Source organism: Vombatus ursinus, unplaced genomic scaffold (genome assembly GCF_900497805.2).
Source record: "Vombatus ursinus unplaced genomic scaffold, bare-nosed wombat genome assembly UNPS02014832.1, whole genome shotgun sequence".
Taxonomy (NCBI): Eukaryota; Metazoa; Chordata; class Mammalia; order Diprotodontia; family Vombatidae; genus Vombatus; species Vombatus ursinus.
The window spans coordinates 51,580,478-51,598,781 of record NW_020954610.1 but is presented as its reverse complement, the minus strand read 5'-3'; the positions used below and the strand labels follow the sequence as shown (position 1 = coordinate 51,598,781).

At 41.4% G+C, this 18,304-nt stretch overlaps 1 protein-coding gene across 2 annotated transcripts in view; it reads right to left on the bottom strand.

The window, feature by feature from the left end:
* EMP2 (epithelial membrane protein 2) overlaps positions 1-18,304 on the bottom strand; it is a 63,159-nt gene continuing 44,855 nt past the window's right edge. For both annotated transcript variants that reach the window (XM_027839301.1, XM_027839302.1), the window contains exons 2-5: positions 13,460-13,586; positions 10,621-10,711; positions 6,836-6,982; positions 1-3,926 (exon numbers count right to left, since the gene is read on the bottom strand). In XM_027839301.1, coding sequence (XP_027695102.1) covers positions 3,739-3,926; positions 6,836-6,982; positions 10,621-10,711; positions 13,460-13,537 — 504 coding nt within the window. In that variant the 5' untranslated portion in view covers positions 13,538-13,586 and the 3' untranslated portion in view covers positions 1-3,738. The remainder of the gene's footprint in view (positions 3,927-6,835; positions 6,983-10,620; positions 10,712-13,459; positions 13,587-18,304) is intronic.

Below are 18,304 nucleotides of genomic sequence, written 5' to 3'. Positions count from 1 at the left end.
TCTTGACCGCTTTGTTTAAACTTTATTTTCATGTACATTTTCAGATTATATAAAACATAGAAAATGGAATATTTTAAAGGCACATTAAGTAGAAAGAACCTAGCTAATCCTAAAATCACATTTGTTCTGACACTAATCATCTCTAATTCAGCCTCTATGCTCTCCCCCTCCCCAGCATTTCCCCATCACCATCACCCCCAATATACAAAATTTTACAACTTGTTCTTTTTAAGTAACCATTACTGTGAGTTAGTTTAGTGATCCCCATCCAGGCAGTTTTTAATTATTATACAGCTTAAATCTAGACTACTGTGTGTTTAGTGTAAGCGCATAAGCAAATAGGAACTTGGGTGTCAAAAATCTCTTCATTCAGCTAATTCTGGGAGTTATTATCCCATATCATGGGAGTTCTATCTGTCCATCAGGGTGTGTATGTACCTATGGGTAGCAGCAGTCCTGTAGCATGGAGGTATGTTGGTGTTTACAAGGCACCTTGATCTTTTCTTGATCTTTCTATTTGCTGAATACCTGTGTACATCTATCTCTTCTGGCCAATAATTTAGAAATTTACTAAGCTAATTTAAAAGGAGGGGCAAGGAAAACCCACAGTGACAATGCAAATTAACAAAATCAGCTGTTAGTCTCCATCTGGTCACCTCTAAAAAACAGAATTGCAGTACTTTCTAAAAAAAATTATACAATGCACAAACTATATTTTCTCAAACTGGATTTTTATCATAATAGAAGGGGTTTTTTTTGTTGTTTTCTTTTTTTAATTTGGTCCTAACATTCATTTTATATAGACAGCCTGGCTGTGACAATGTGTGTCTCTGGAGAAGCCTCTTAACCACCATGTGTTTCAACCAACTCTTTATTAATTTTCTACTAAGTCAAAGGCAGATTGTGACCTGCCTTGATGGAGGGAATCCTCATGCTGGGACAGCTGACAAAACACAGATCTTTCAGGGTTGACACTAGTTTTCACTCTGAGTTGGTAGAATAATTTGGTAACTAGTATCAAGTAACAACCACCAATCCTGCCCAGTGGGACTTCTTTTTCTCTCATTTTATTTTTCTTTATCTTTACATCACAGGTAAGTTAAATTCCTCACCTTTGATACTGTTGCCATTCTCTAACCCTCACAAATGTCAATCATTGCATTTTTGGAGAAAAAAAAGTTTGTTTCCTGTCTCAAGAAATTTGCCAACCTAGAAGGATGTGGGCGTCCATAGACTACTGCAACACTGTCAAATGCACCCAATACTTTTCAGATTATATTTAAGATGTTTAATACTCCACTAAAAAGACTATTCCAACTCCCTCACTATTATAGAGATGCCATCTATAGCCCTAAGAGAGAAAGCTTGGTGAATCCTTTAGCCTACTTTTCCTGCATGAATCCCTTCATAAGTCAACATGAGACCCATCCACAAGCAACATTCTTCAAACTACAAAAGCTGTGATTCTCTTGCTATTGGGCAGTTGATAAGTCTACTATGATTTTACACCCTGTTAGTTACCCTGTGATTCCCATGGGGTCTTCACTAGAGTAATTTAGGTGAAATAGGGCCCCACTGCTGTCCAAATCTGAGATGAATGGACAGCCAAGCTATTCTCTTCCCACCTCCTTCTGTGTTGGTCTGACTGTGTATAGATCACCATTACATTGAGTAAAATGGAAAATACAAAAAGCTACATTTAAATAACATCCATGGTGTAACAAGACAGACCAATGACTGAATGCAGTGAGGTTAGAGAAACACTTCCCCTCAAGTCCTGAGAGAGAAATGTACACACACAGAGGCACACATACATACATCCACACACACATATGTGTACAAGTAGACACGCATACACACCTTCTATTTAAAAAAAAAAAAAGAAGAGGAAATTGCCACACAGGTGAAGGCCTAGGCTCATTTGGGGATTTCCTGGTGTCTTTAAGTCACACCACAAACCTAACATTATTTATATATAAATATTAAAAACCCCAAAACAAAACAAACCCCCACCCCACTCCTGCCACTAACCTACTCATCTGTTATCAAGAACATTAAATCTTCAATGGAAGATTATGCAAAGTATTATATGTGTGTAACAGATACAGTACGAGGCTTACTAAATGCCATTGGAGTGAGTCAAAGGCAACTATATTTAGGCTCATCTAAATATGTGCAGTAGCATTTAAAGATATGCATACTCTCTAGATTTATCCACTGAGGAGACTGAAGGACAGCTGGTTGTATGTTATTCAGGGAATGATGTCCAGCTACTGGATTTGGGCAACCTGCTGCTTTCTTTCCCGTTATCTTCCACTGACGATATTTTAGCTGTTAAAGATGTTTGCCACAGGGCAGGCCAGGCAGGGATCCAAAGGGATATACCAATCTTCTCATTTTAGTTAGTTTCTTAATCAGCTGCCGGGGGGAGGGAAGAGTTGGGGGGTGGATGGGGGAAGAGACGAGATGGGAAGTGGAGGGAAGCTTTCAACCCTGGGCTGTATGGAGGTTTGGGCTCACACAGCACAGCTGGCCATTATGGAAGGCTTTGGAATTCCTTTCCAGGGAGTCAGGCGGGGAGGCATTTGCTCTTCTCATAGATTACCAGCAGAGGGAGCAATACCTCACGTGCTCCATCTCCACATCTTTTAAGAGGTTCATTCAACCACAACAACCTGGGCTTTATTTCCAATGGGAAGCCAGGGGTGGGGGAGATAAATGAACCCTGAAGGCTTCCAAAGGAAACGCTCCAAGCCAAAAACTGAGCAAGTTAAGAGAAAACAAACTCCTGCTGAGACGTTGAGATGCCATTTGGAGTTAGAACTGCCAAGGGTTGGAGGGTGACCAAGCTCTGGCCAACAGGACTTGCCAGGAGTTGCCCGCTGGCTCTCACCTGAGGGCCGTTCCACTCCCCCGCCCTCACTTGCTGAGGTGACTACGTTGTTGGTAACTTCTTGAAGCTGCTCTGCACAACTAGCAGGAAAATGAGAACATTCTCTCTAGGGTCTGCAGAAATCAAGGCTGATTTTTTTTCAAAGCAAGTGGTTTTCCCAGCAAGAGCCATTGCATTTTACTGTACGAATTCACAAGCCACCACAGGACCGACTTGAACCTTACGGTTAGCAGACACACACACACACACACACACACACACACAGAAAATAGACAAACCAACCAACACCGGCCTTTGCAAATTTCTACTATGACTATGAGGGCTAAAGGTGCCATCTGGCCTTCATTCTTTGGTGTTGTTTTTGTTGTTGTTGTTGTTGTTGCTTTCCCCCTACCCATCTGATTCCACTTTCCACCCCTATGGCCCGTACTGAGTCATATGAGGATAAGAACCTTGGAAGAGGAGAGGATAGCATTGACTCGTCATAGACACTGTGACGTGAGCCCTGCTGGATGAGGAAAGGAAAGGGGTTTGTTAGTATCTGGTTGCATCCAATCACAGGCACAGTCGGGTTAAGAAACATCATGTTGAGGAAATCAGATTGCTAGCTTTGTCTAGCTCAGCCTCTCGGTTGGCCGAGCATTCCAGAATACTGCCTGTTCCTTTTCATAGTCTTTCTATCAGATACCAAGGATGCAGAACCTGTTTTTTCCTTTTTTTTCTTTCGCTTTTCAAAGAAACAATACTTTTGCTACAAAACCAAAAAAAAAAAAAAGATTATATACAAATTGGTTATTGGAATTTGGGTTCTCTACTATAGTGAAGGAAAGTTAGCTCCGGGGGTTTTATTTACGCTTTCTCAGTATTAGGTACATTATGCCGCTGATCAGAGTAAAGGCAAATGCAACCCAGGCCAAGATGAAGGAATAGCCATATTTCCCTTCAAAAGTTCCTTGGTAATGAAGCCTGTTGATGTCATGGATTTCTTCATGCTGGTTTGTGTAAATGGATGCAGCAATCATGACACACAGGCCTGTGTGGGGGAAGAACAAAGAAAGAAATCAACTGCTGGAAAAGAAATTTATGTTCTACAACCAAATGAAGAACTCATCCCATTCCCCAGCCCTATTTGTGAATAGCTTTATTTTGATGATCTATGACCACTGGAGAAATTTCATGGGTGCATGTTTCCCTGGTTTATCAAGAGAAATTGGAGTGTTCTTAAGCAGACATAAACATATCTTCAATAGCTCCCTATTGCTTCTAGGACAAAATACAAGGCTCTTCAAAGTCTGAGTCTTCCCTCCCTCCCTCCCTTCCTCCCTTCTTTCCTTCCTTCTTTCTTTCCTTCCTCCCTCCTTTCCTCCCTTCCTCCCTCCCTCCCTTCCTTCCTTTCTTTCCTTTTTTACCTTCCTTCCTTCCTTTTTTCCTTCCTTCTTTCATCCCTTCCTTCTTTCATCCCTTCCTTCCTTCTTTCATCCCTTCCTTCCTTTTTTCCTTCCCTCCTTCTTTCCCTCTCTTTTCTCTTCCTTTTAAAACAGAAAAGGTACTTTTTTTTACATTGCTATCATTTACCAATGATTCCTTCCCATCCAATAGAATCTTCTCTTATGCAAAGATATACTTAAGCCAGCCATAGCTGACGATATATACCTCAGTCTGTAGTCCATAATCTTTCTACCAAGATGTGGGGCTCGTGCTTCTCTCTCCACTCCCTGAATACAGGCCATTCATGATTGGTGCTTGCACTGATCAGACTTCTGATGTCTTTCAAACCAATCTATCTTTCCCACCTTATTTCATTTAACTCTTCTCCACACATTCTTCATTTTGGCCAAAGTGGACTACCAGCTGTTCCCCATCTCTGAAATGGCATCTCTTACCTTTGAACATTCACAGAGACTGTCCCTTGGTCCTCACTCTCAATACCTTTAATATGCTCTCTCTTCCCCTTTGCCTTTCAAAATCCTTCTCTTCCTTCAGAACTGAGTTCAGATGCTACTTCTTACATTATGGACTTACCAGATCCTCCCAGCTCAAACTGTTCTCTCCCTCCTATTTCCCTAGACCATTTTTTTTAGCATTCTGATTCAAATCCATGATGCAAATGATGCTATAATCTTTCCTTTGTCCCCTAACACTCTTACTTTGTATCATTCATATCCTTCCATATGTCATATTCCCAATTAGAATTTAGGTTCTTGAGGGCAGGGGTTCTTCCTTTCATGATTTCTGTTTCCTCAGCACCTAGAATCACACGTCTCATTTATTCTTTTAAAAAAAAATCCAAACCTATAATTTCATTGGTATGAGGAGCTTCCAGTCATACAGATGGTATATGTCAGAGGCAGGGTTTGAACAAAGGCCTTTTTCACTCTAAGGCCAACCCTTTTCCCATTATACTATGTTGCCTCTCCCTTTGCACATATTGTAGCAGACAGTAAATTCTAGTTGGCTGTTTGTTGAATCTGAGGAACTAATCAAGAATCCATCCCTACAGGACTCCAAATAGGGCTCCCCACTTCTTTCTGATGCTGTTTTTTGCCATTAGTAGAGAAAAAGTCCATTAACCTCATTCTCAGAAGTGTGATAGAGTCATTTGGGCTATATAGAGAATATGACAAATGCGGACTTGACCACAGATTAGGTCCCTGGGAAGGTAAGAAAGTATGGTTTGGGTCACCAGGAACTATTTTTAAGTGATGGCTAGGGCATGTGGGACTAAGGAAATTAGTCTTACCCAAGGTGTTAGAATGGGTAGGCATGGCCAGGAGACCAGTTAATTCAGAATTCAAAAGTCCATTTGAGGGATCAAGTGACAGGGGTGACCACAGAAATGCTGAACTCTGGACAGAGAGAGAAGCCTCAAAAGGAGATTAAGAAGCTTTTCACAGAGGGAAGGTTTAATAAATGTCCAAAAAGAATGAGAGGGAAACATCACCAGAAGGGAACATAAAACTTCTTCATTCTATTTCATTTTGAGAAGATTCCTGAATCAGAAGATTGACTTTTGCTGAAGACAACCTCCTGATTTTAGACAGAAATGTGATCATTTTCTGCCTTGGAGCTAAAAGTTACTGCATGGTATAGGGACAGGATTGTTAACCATTTTTGTATCATGGACCCTTTTGTCAGTCTTAGAAATCTTCTCAGAATAATGTTAATTTAGAAATTAATAAATGAAGGAAATGTTAAATTTCAGTTAGAGGTTAGTGCAAACAAAGATGTGTTCAACATCAATAAAACAAAGATGTGAACAAAAACAAGTTCATCTGTCCCTTAAAATCTATCCATAAACCCTTTGGCGATCCATGAACCCCAGGGTATAAGGTCTATCCCAAGTATAGGGTCTAACTAGTTGTACTAATTAAATCAAGCTCCAGAAAATGGGCAGACCAGGTGGGAAATACATGCCCTTTGTGCCTCTATTGAAATCTTTCTCTTCCTTCAAGACCCAAGGCTTCTCCATGAAGTCTTCCTTGGTCTTTCAGCTAAACATTATCCCTCAGTTCTAGACCCCTTCTTTACTCTTATTACATTCTCCCTTGCATCATATTTATTCTGTGTACCCATCTTATTCCCTTTTTGTGACTATAAATCTACTTGAGGTCAGAGAATATGTTACTTTTCATCTGTGTATTCCTAATACCTAGCAAAATGTCCTTTACATAATAGTTAATAAAAATAGTTATTTTTTAAAAAGCGGGGGAAAAGTTCAATGAAAACATGGCAGAAGAAATTGCATTTTTGGAGGTTTACGCTATTCTGTGAGCCCCCCAAAACCATTGTTCATTGGAACCCATAGTACCCCTCTAGAGATCGATTTCACAGGTATGCGTAAATTTCAACCTCCCATCCTTTCTGTCATCTTTATGACTTGTAGAAAGTGGTTTGGCTGGAAACATTGACTATCTTTCCCTCTCGACCCATCATTCCACTTACATGACAGTAGCTGGATAATTGAAGTTAGAACAAATCTCTCTCCTTGCTTCAGGCGGAAGAGTTGGAGCACAAAGATGAAGAGGGCTATGCAGCAGAGGATGGTGGAGAGGATCATGGAGGCTTGAACAGCTTGTATCGTTGCATAACCTGGGAAGGAGACAAAGGCTACCTCACAACTCGCTCTCTTTCAGCTGGTTGTGGTCCTGCCCTTACAAGGCTTAAGTGCAAAATGAGGCTGTCCCTCAGGTTAAAGTGTAAATGTTCATGGAGAGAGTTAACACATCAAGACTTCATCAATTACCTAGGAACATATTTGCTCTGGATTTCTCACCAACCATCTCATTCTTGTTTTGTTTTTTGGGTTTTTTTTTTCTTTTTGGTGAGGCAATCAGGGTTAAGTGACTTGCCCAGAGTCACATAGCTAGTAAATATCAAATGTCTGAGGCGAGATTTGAACTCGTGATTCCAAGGCCTGCGCTTTATCCACTGCACCACCTAACTGCCCCAATCTAATTCGTTTTTGCTACACCCTCTCCATTCTTTCAGCCTTCGTTCATACAGAATCACATTATATTAGAACTGGAAGTGACTTTAAAGATCTTCTTATCTACTCTTTTTGTGCATCATAGATCTAGGAGTTCACTAGTTAAGTGTTTAACAACCAGTTCTCTTCGGAGAAAGATGTACCTCAGGATACACTTTTAAGTTTAATCTGCACTACTGACATTTTCTCCATCACTAAGTCTACCGGGGTGGGGAACCTGCAGCCTCGAGGCCACATGTGGCCTTGGGTATGGCCTTCTGACAGAGTCTAAGCTTTATAGAACAAATCCTTTTACTAAGGGGATTTGTTCTGTGAAGTTTGGATTCAGTCAAAGGGCTGCACTTGAGGACTGTCAATTGACTGTCTATCAACAAAGCAATGATTTGTAGTGTTTGCCATTTTCAAGGTGTAAATGCTCACACTGAAAATTTAACAATCAGCTCACAAGGTATTTCTTTCAGGTTCCAGCATGCTGATGCATGGACCCCTTTGTAGTCTGGAGTAGCACATAGCCCCTTCTCAGAATGTTTTTAAATGCATAAAATGAAATTCATCTGATTACAAAGGAAACCAGATATAGTGAAATATACTTAAACGAAAAATATTTTTAAAAGTTCATGGACCTCAGGTTAAAAGCCTCAATATAATCATAATAACAATAATAATAATAGCTAGCATTTATATAGTGCTTTAAGTTTTATAAAGCACTTTACATATTTTATCTCTTCCATTTGATCCTTAACAACCCTGCGAAGTAGGTGCTATTATTATCCCCATTTTCAGATATGGAAATTGAGGTTGAAAAAGCTGGTGACTCACCCTGGGCCACATAGATGGCTTCATAGAGCAGGTAGCATCTTGAGGAAAGGGAGGAATTTTAACAGGTAGAGATAGAATAATACACGAGGGGGGCTATTGAGGGAGGGAAGAGTATTTCAGAAATAGGGGGAAAGCATGGCATTGTTTAAAAAGAGTACTACTGGCCTTTGAGTGAGATAACCTGGGTTCAAGTTTCAACTCTACCTAGGTGACAAACAAACATTTATTAAGTGCCTGTTGTTCTCAAACCTTGGGCAAGTTACTCTATTTTTCTGAGCATTATCTGTGAAATGAAGGAATTGGATTAGGCCAGACTACTTAGACAGGGACAGCTAGGTGGCATAGTAAGTGGAGCTCTGGACATGGAATGAGGAAGACCCAATTCTTCTAATATGGTTCTGTCATCAGACATTGTTTTGAAATTGATGGGTCAAGAAAGACTAAGGTTTCTCATTTGGATTAGGCCAAGGACTTCAGACTAATGTACGAATCTAATATTGTTCTGAAACATGTAAAGAGGAAAGGGGGAGGAATTCGAAATTTTGAAAAGAATGGAATTTGAAATTTTGGAAAGAGTGGAAAAGAGTGCACATAGGACTAGGCTATGAACCCAGATAAAGCTGCAGAAAGTGCTGGCGTGATGCTGATGCCCTATGCCAAGTGGTGACCATTCAGTCTTTCTGAAGAAGTTGGGAGCAAGGAGAATTATGGCTACCATTAGGGCTGGTCTACATGAAAGGCCATTGAGTTCAATATTTTAGGACCTTAAGGTGCTTCCTTCTGCCACCTGAAGCACTTCCCCTAGCCAGCTTCCTGCTCCCGCAGATTTTTGTACAGATGCTTTCTGTCCACAAATAGAAATCAGATTTAAAATGTAAATACCCTTGGAAGAGGAAATATTCATACTAAGGGGTAAATGGCTGATATGTCCCTCCTTTCTCACAGCAGTTTTTAGTAATGTGTCTGAGGGCACAGACCTCCCTAAGGGATGAGCTGGGGGAGGGGACATGACAGAGGTTAAAAAAGGCTCCAAAAGGGAGGGAGTGTGGTACCCTGTAAAGAAAACTGGTTCTCAGGTCACAGGACTTGGGCCGAAGTTGTGCCTCTGATGCTTGCTATTTGGGTGGCCTTAGACAAGACACCTAACCTCTCTGGGCCTCAGTTTGCTTATATGTAAAATGGGAGAGTCACATGAGATGGCTTGTAAGGTCTTTTTCAGCTCTAGCTCTGTGAATTTTGCTGAAGTACCTTCAGGTGTCTTTGAGAACTTCTCCTTTATTATGTCACCTTTGGTCTCACCTTCAGCCTATTCCATTCTGCTCCAGTGTGAGTTTCCGAAGGTAGTCTAGCCTAGTGACTGGTATGTCAGAGATGAAGGGGCAGGCCAAGTAACAGAAAATAAAACACAATAGCTCTTTTCAACCTAGACCACCCTACACACAATTTGTTTAATTAGGTACTTACAGAGGGGGCAGCTAGGTGGCAATTACCAGAGTACCAGGCCCAAAGTCAGGAAGACTCATCTTTGTGAGTTCAAAGCTGGCCTCAGATACTTAATAGCTGTATGACCCTGGTCAAGTCACTTAACTCTTTGCCTCAGTTTCCTCATCTGTAAAATGAGCTGGAGAAGGAAATGGCAAACCACTCCAGTATCTTTGCCAAGAAAACCCCAAATGGGATCACAACTGAAAAACAACTGAACAACAAAAACTTAGAGGCAACATGGAAGAGCATATAGAGTGTTGGGCTTGGAATCAGGAAAACCTGGATTCAAGTCCTGCTTCTGAAACTAGCTGTGCTAGTCATCAGGCAAGTCACTCAATGTTCCTAAGCCCCAGTTTATTCATCTGTAAAACTGGATAAATTATTTGCAGTACCTATCCACCACTGATCTGTCATACTACCTACATGACCATGGACAGATCAATCAGCAAGCATGTATTAAACTCGGACCATATGCCAAGCACTGTGCTAGCAATATCAATACAATGTATGAAGCAATCCCTACCTGCAAAAGAGCCAGCCTTCTAATAGAGGAGACAATGGGGACATATATGCATGTACAGAGTAAGTATAAAAGAATAAATACAAATAGCTAAACACAAGGTAATTGCGGGGAGATTCAGGAAAGGTTCTATATATCTGGATGATGGTGCTTGAGCTGTGTTTTAAATAAAGAAGAAAGATTCTCTGAAGTGGGAGAAGTGAGAAGAGAGTGCATTCCAGGCTTAGGGGCTGGCCAATGCCAAGGCACAGAGACAGGAGTTAGATTAACCTCAATGAACCTCAGTTTCTTCATCTTCTAAATGGGTATACTGATACCTGCAGCTTACATGAGATAAAATATGTAAAGGGGTTTACAAACTTTCAAATACTATTCAATACCAGTTATTATAATTACAAGAAACAGCATAATACTCACCACTAAAGGTGTCATCAATTTCTGTGCAATTAGTGTTGTTTTGACATATTCTCCAGATGTCTGTGTAAAATTCCTCTCCTACCCACCAGGCCTGTAACACACCACAGAAATATAGAAAAGGTTCATGCAGTAAAAGGCATCCTGTGTGATGACGTCATGGGGCTGCCCACACATCGCCATCCTAATTCAAGTCAAAGGCCTTTGTCCTTTGCTGGTGCTGTTCCCCACCTCCTCCGTGAATGTTAATTGGTCATGTTGTTCATGGGTTTCTCTTTTCCTGAACAACTACTATCCCAGCTCCCAAAGATGGGACTTGGGAGCCCCAGTGTATCGTTCTAAGATCAGAAGGGGATAGTCCAGATAAGAACTCAGTAACATTAAGCCTTTCACAGTTCCTGGGGCCTTGGGGCACCACCCCTAGCAGTCTGAATAGCTAATTCTGTCAGGATAAAATCCTTGCCTACAGGCCCATGCTTAGAAGAGCTCTCCCTAGTACTTCTGGGAGTCAAGAGAAAGAGGCTTGAGACGTGGAAATTCCTGATATTATAGAGGCTCAGAAAGGTTAAATAACTTGCCCAAGGTCACATAGTAAGTGACAGAAGCAAGACTTGAACTTGTCATAATTTTTATTTCAAGTGACAGTCTTTCTACCCCTAGCACACTGTCTATGCCTAGGTGAAGGAAGGACAGTTGTCTGACTAGTATAGTTTGAAGCTTCTGAAAGATCTATTATCTCTCAGAGCCTCAGTTTCCTCATCTGCAAAATGGAGGCAGTGATACTAGCTGCTCTACTACTTAATGGGCAGCTAGGTGGCACAGTAGATAGAGTGCTAGGCCCGGAGTCAGGAAGACTTATCTTTGTGAGTTCAAATCGTGAGTTACTAGCTGTGTGACCCTAAGCAAGTCACAACCCTATTTGCCTCAGTTTACTCAAATGTAAAATGAGCTGGAGAAGGTAATGGCAAAGCCCTCCAGTTGCCAAAAAAACTCCAAACAGAGAATCAGACACAACTGAACAACAAAATCATAATTCCACCTAACAAGTTTCTTTTGAGGAAGGTGCTATGCAGTCACATATAAATGCGAGCTGTTGTTGCCCCCAGACTTGGAATTTCTGGAGGCCTAAAAGTTTTCACCACTATGGCATACATGTAAATGTAAATTCATTTCACAGGGTAGTTAGGGTCCTGTCCAAAGGGTTGGGAAACAGGATGAGGATGCAGACTGGCTGGATGAGGTCTTCTTTTGCCCGGGGAAATGGAAACAAGAAGTCTGAGACAGTTAGAATGATTTATTGTTGTTATTTGTCCTTCATTTTCAAAGGAGGACCAATGATAACACAGCATGATGTCCTGACTCGTGTGTGAATTAGATTTAGGTGAGGCAGAGTTGCACAGATTTGTCAGCCTCCCTCTCCCAGAGTCATCAAAGTCCAGTGGCAAGACAGAAGTCGGGAGGATGGCCTCGGATGCAGTGGATAACCTTGGAGACTTTGATACCTGACCAAGCTCTAAGTATTCCGAAGCACCTGCCTTCGTGACTACTGAAACAAATTGTTCTCATCCACTCATTCCACTAGGAGAAATCTTTACATGCTTGGGGTAGACACCCCAGGAACTCAGTGATGGTGTCGTGATCTGTCAGTTGCCCTCAACCCAGTTTAGCCCATCTGCCAGGACCGTTTACTGGTGTGTGACTGTTGTGCATGCGACAGCTTCTTGGAGCCACAGGTGAGAGTTGGTGGCCTGGTGAAAACCAAAGGTAGCTGAGCAGTCCTGAAAAGGATTTGGCAGCCCTCAAACCAGAGGTGCTACCTCTTTGAACACCCATACACCCCTTGTTACTATCCATAAAGGCAGTTCCTGACTCCAAAGAAATTCTATCAACCCTTATGTTTAGTTTTACCAGCTTACCCCAAGATTGGTACACTCATAAAAGCCTCTAGCTTCCTTCATCTATCTCAGTATGCCATACCACAGTCTCCTAACATCTGTGGGCCATCCAAAACCAGTCAACCGCTTGAATGAGCTGATTTCCTGGGATTCATCTACTACTTTTGTGTCTCTGGTTTTCTTTGCACCAGGCCGAGGTAGGAGTGCCAGGAAGATGAAAAGCACACACATTTTGTAAGAATGTGTATATTAGTGCATTGCATAGTATTGTCAGGCAGCTAGGTGGTGCAGTGGATGGAGTATGGGGCCTGGAGTCAGAACTTTTCCAGAGTTTGAATCTGGCCTCGGACACTTACTGGCTGTGTGACCATAGGCAAGTCACTTAACTCTCTTTGCCTCAGTTTTCCCATCTTCAAAATGAGCTAGAGAAGGAAAATGGCAAAGTACTCCAGTATCTTTGCCAAGAAAATCCCAAATGGGGTCACAACTGGAAACAATTCAATAACAACACTATTGTCCAATATAAACCACTTGAATTCCCTGAATGTGACTAGCTAAGTTGGGCAGGTTTTCATTTGGACCAAGACAGCAGGAAAAATTTATGAATGAGCCATTTCTGGGAAAGATGGGCTGAGACAGAGTGCCCCAGGGAAAGGCTTTGGCTAAAAGGAGGCAACATGAGGACACTGGGGTGCCTCTGCAGCAAAGAGGTGGATTCCTGAAACAAATTATTGTCACTTTGTCCTTCTGCCCAAGACTTTCCCCAAGACTTGTCATACTTATCTTGTAACTAGGAAGGGTAAGTAAATGGACACCTACATAAGAAGGGATTTCTTACTTAGTGGGAGGTTGCTAAGATCCTTTCTGAGTCTAAATTCTATGAGTCTGTAATTCTGGTGGTCTATGAGTGGAGTTGTGAGGTTAGAGCATGGGGGAAAGGAACTTACATTGTCAATGGTGGCGATGAACAGCAGTGCTGCTGAGGTGATATGAAACACGATGATGAAAGCCAGAAGCACCAACATTCTCACAGTGGGGGTGGGGAAGGAGAGCCCCTTCAAAATCAAGGCAAAGCTGTTCAAACAAAGCAAACAAATCCAAGTCCATAAATACACTCTTTTTATATATTTATTTATAAGATTCTGTCACACACTTCTTGCCTCTCCACAGAGAAGCAGGAACTAGAATCCTATAAATGCTGTTAGATGCCGTCATTTTTTTTTTTTTGGCAAGGCAATTGGGGTTAAGTGACTTGCCCAGGGTCACACAGCTAGTAAGTGTCAAGTATCTGGTCTGAGACCGGATTTGAACTCAGGTCCTCCTGACTCCAGGGCGGGTGCTCTATCGACTGTGCCACCTAGCTGCCCCAATGACATCATTTTAATCAGTTTTGTGTAATTGTTTTTATTTATTACAAAGGCCAGCTCAGTATGATACAGAATGTGTTCATCAGGAGACAATTCTAGTATAAAAACAAAGGCATTGAAGAAAACTTCTAAAAACTTAGAATACAGAAACTCTTTCAGTGGGATTGTGAGCAACCCTTTTGTATCTTGTATTTCTTAATATTTTGTATTTAAATATTTTATATTTCCTAAACTAGAAATTCCACAGGGCAGGTTCCCCACAATAAAGATGCTTATAATTAAGCCCATCTCCCAATTGTTCCTCATGGACGACAAGACCACTTAAATATTAAGACTTAGAATTGTTGTTCGTCCTTTGTTCTCGAAGAGGACCAATGACATCAGGAGGGTGATGTCTGGACTTGCAAGTGAATTAGATTTTAGTGAGGCAGAGCTGTGCAGAGTCATCAGCCCCACTCACTCCTCCAGGGTCATCAGCATTCAGTAGCAAGACATACGTCAGGACAATTGGCGATGGCCTCGGATGCAATGGGGGACCTTGGCCTTTTTAAGCTAAGGTCTTTCCCAGGTCTCAGTTTGTCTGAGACAATGCCCATTCAGTAGTTAAAGGTTAGGTAAGAATTCTTAGACTTAGAAATGTGTCACCTCACTCCAGATTTACAAGCACCACAAAAACAGGCCACCATCCAAAGAGAGATAAAGCTGCTGCTGGTGTACCTCCTTAATGTCCATCTGGCGGGCATATGCCTTGGTTTACTTTTCTAGGCCTAGGGATATAGTCTGTATCTATCCACTCATGCTCTCGCACTCAATTCCCCTTGTGGCCTGTGACACATCTCCATGTGATAGAAGTCCACAGTTAAGGATACTGTCCTTGTTCAGGAAATAAAACAAGTCTACCCACTCCACCCCACCCAAAGGTGCTCTGTATATTAACCATCAGTTGGCTAACTACCAAGAATCAGTGTAGGAAAATCCTCCATTGGATATGACCTGACCTACTGTGCATTCCTCCTCTGTGGGAGACAGCGGTTTGGCTAATAGACACTCATCTTTCAAAATTATAAAGAAAAAGTGTTAGAACAAGCTACCATGCAAAACATCCAATGAGATGTAGGGCTAGCCCTGATGAAAGAGGCTCTTGGGTCAGCTGCCATCATGTTGAATGCCAAATTCCTAAATGAGGAATTTGGTAAGGCAAACTGCCAGCTTGAGAGGCCAGGGTAACTTGAGCACCCCACACAAAGGAAAATCCTAGTCTATGTGGCGATGAAAATGATTTTTCAAGGAAAGAGCTCTCTTCTCCTCCTTTCAAGTTGTTAAATATGGAAATGAAAAAGTCACCATCCCTCCATGAGACTGAATGCATGTGGGTATCAAACCTAAACAGTTAGAGATAACAGTAGATAAAATCCCATCAATAATGTACCTGACAGAGTGCCAAGTGTCAGAAGATATGATTGAATTTTCATTTGTCTGTCATTGTGTTACATTTCTGGCAGTCTGCCTGGCAAGGCGTGAATACCAACAGAGAAGGGAAACTGAAGGCATGAAAATCAGTCAAGTGACTAACTCCACTCCACATACTGCTGCTAGGTTCAGGAGTATGAGCATCCTCTTCATCCTATTATTCCTTGATCAAAAATCTTCAGTAGCTCTCTCATTGATTACAGGAAATTGATGTGAAATTTCCTAGCGTAGCACTCAAAGCCCCTCACCATATGACCTCACCGGGTCTTTTACCTCCTGATTCACCCTTAGAGGCACGGTAGGTAAGAGTTCTGGGCCTAAAGATGGGGAGACCTGAGACACTTACTAGCCATGTCACCCTAGGTAAGTCATTTAACCTGTCTGCCTCAGTTTCCTCAACTGTAAAGTGAAGATAATAATAGCATCTACCTCTTAGGGTTGTGAGGATCAAATGAGATCCAGTGCTTAGCACAGTGACTGGCACATAGTAGGTGCTTAATAAACATTTATATCCTTCCCTTCCCTCCCCCTACACAAACCTTCTACTCCAGCTTCTACTCATTGTGACTGCACTCTAACATTTACCATCACTTTAAGATCAGGGTTCTCAACCTTTTCTCATCGACTTTTTTCCTGAATTTTCAATAGACCTTCCATGACTCCTATTCACCATGAAAGGAAATAAATTCTAGAGTTTGCCATATATACGCACATAAGAAATAAAATACAAAATTAATTTTCTGTAAAGAAAATTTTATTTGGTACATATTTTTAGTATCATGAATGAATAAAATTGTTAAATGTTTAATTTGTGCCAAACACCATGCTAAGTCCGGGGACACACATAGAGAAAAATAGACAGTCTTTGCTCCATCATAAAGTTGTTCTCTCCCCAATCCTCAACTTTTTTCACTGATACTATTGCTTTTATGCTAATTCAGTAGGATAAGGTAGTTATATACAAAAACTCCCTATGTCCCCTTGAAAAACTTCTCATAACCTTGAGAGCACAAGTCCCCCATGTTGGGAACCCAGGCTATAAAGTTTGGGTTTGAGTTTCTAAGCCCTATTGAGGTTATTTCCTCCTAGGAACTATGCCTGCATTTGGGGTGGTCGTCACCAGGTGGTGTCTTGAGACATGTTACCCTAGAGCAACCACTTAAACTAGCTCTAGGTGTACCGATTATGAAGAAAAAGAACAGTCATGTATCTAGTAAATGACTGCATTTCTAAGGTGTAAAACTATAGTCCTGTCAAAACACATCATAATTTAATATAGATTATGAAACAATTTTCAGATAAATTCAAAAATGTTGATGCAAACAAGGACATTTGCAAGGCTCCTTGAATGACTCCAAACTTCTCCCTGAAACAAAAGCCCAACTTTTTAATACCTATATTCAACCAGTGTTGTTGAATGGCTCCAAATAATTAAAAATGAGTATCACTCAGAGGGCAGTAAAGAGGTGCATGGCTGGATGCAAATGCAAGAGACAAGGAATTATGAAAGAGAAACAGCGTAAAAGATGCCATTCAGGAAATGTGTGATCAAAAAAGAAGATGGGCTAGTCACGTAGCAAGGGATTACCAATGGACATTTCATTGAGCTCCATTAGTATCCACACAAAGCTGGAAGAAATACAATGAAAGCTTCTTAAGAGTAAGAGTTCTTCTTCCTCCCTTCCTTTCTTTTTTTTTTTTTTTGTATTTGTAACCTCAGCATCTAACACAAAGTAGTTATTTCTTTAATTTTTTTTTTTTTGGCAAGGCAATTGGGGTTAAGTGACTTGCCCAGAGTCACACAGCTGGTAAGTGTTATGGGTCTGAGGCCGGTTTTGAACTCAGGTCCTCCTGACTCCAGGACTGGTGCTTTATCCACTGTACCACCTAGCTGCCCCTTAACCTAGGTTTTACTATGATTTTATTTTTGGGGGGGGGCTAGGCAATGGGGTTAAATGACTTGCCCAGAGTCACACAGCTGGTAAGTGTCAAGTGTCTGAGGCCAGATTTGAACTCAAGTCCTCCTGACTCCAGGGCCAGTGCTCAATCTACTGCGCCACCTAACTGCCCCTACAAAGTAGGTATTTCATAAATGCCTGTTGGTCGACTATTGTTTGAAATCCCCCAACTTATTGGGTTGACCCTCTGCAGCAAATTTATGGAAGAATAGAGACAAGAGTCACATAGTATGGTCAGCTATGGAAGGGTTGTGATCAGCATTCAAATGAATGAGTTCACGGGCCATGTGTATATTTGTATATTCTGAGTACAGATACCTAAGTTAACTTGTCAGTTAAACACATTTTCCTGCTAAGCTCTAAATGTTTTAAATTACTATTTAATGCTGATTCCTTGAAAACCAAGTAGAACTCATCCTGAATCTTTCCTTAAAACCAAGAACCTTCCAAGGTATTTATATTGCTTATAGTAGTCCCTGTACTACCTTAGATTTTGGTCTGGTTGGGCATCAAATCTTTTAATTATTTTCTTTAATTACCTTAACTAGAACCTTATCTGTGCCTGTGTCTCCCTCCCAGAGGGACCTGAACTCCCTGCACCTTCTTTTTTAATGGGGGAGAATTAAAAGAGGAAGATCTCCCTTCTGGCTTGATGGAGATTCATAGAATTATAGAATTGTTGTTGTTTTTGTTGCTCCTTCATTTTCAAAGAGGACCAGTGACATCACAGGGTGATGTCTTGACTTGTGCGTGCATTAGAGTTAAGTGAGGCAGACCTGAGCAGAGTTGTCAGCCTCACTCTCTGGAATGTGAATGTTGGAAAGGCTCCTAAGGCTCATCTAAAGCCAAACCCCTCTTTTGACAAATGAAGAAATCAAGGCCCAGAGAGATGAATTAACTTGCTCAAGGGTACACAGTTCATGAGTGGCAAAACCAGGACTAGAACCCAGATCTTTTGACTCAGCCCAATCATCTTTCCATTATGCCATGCCTTGGT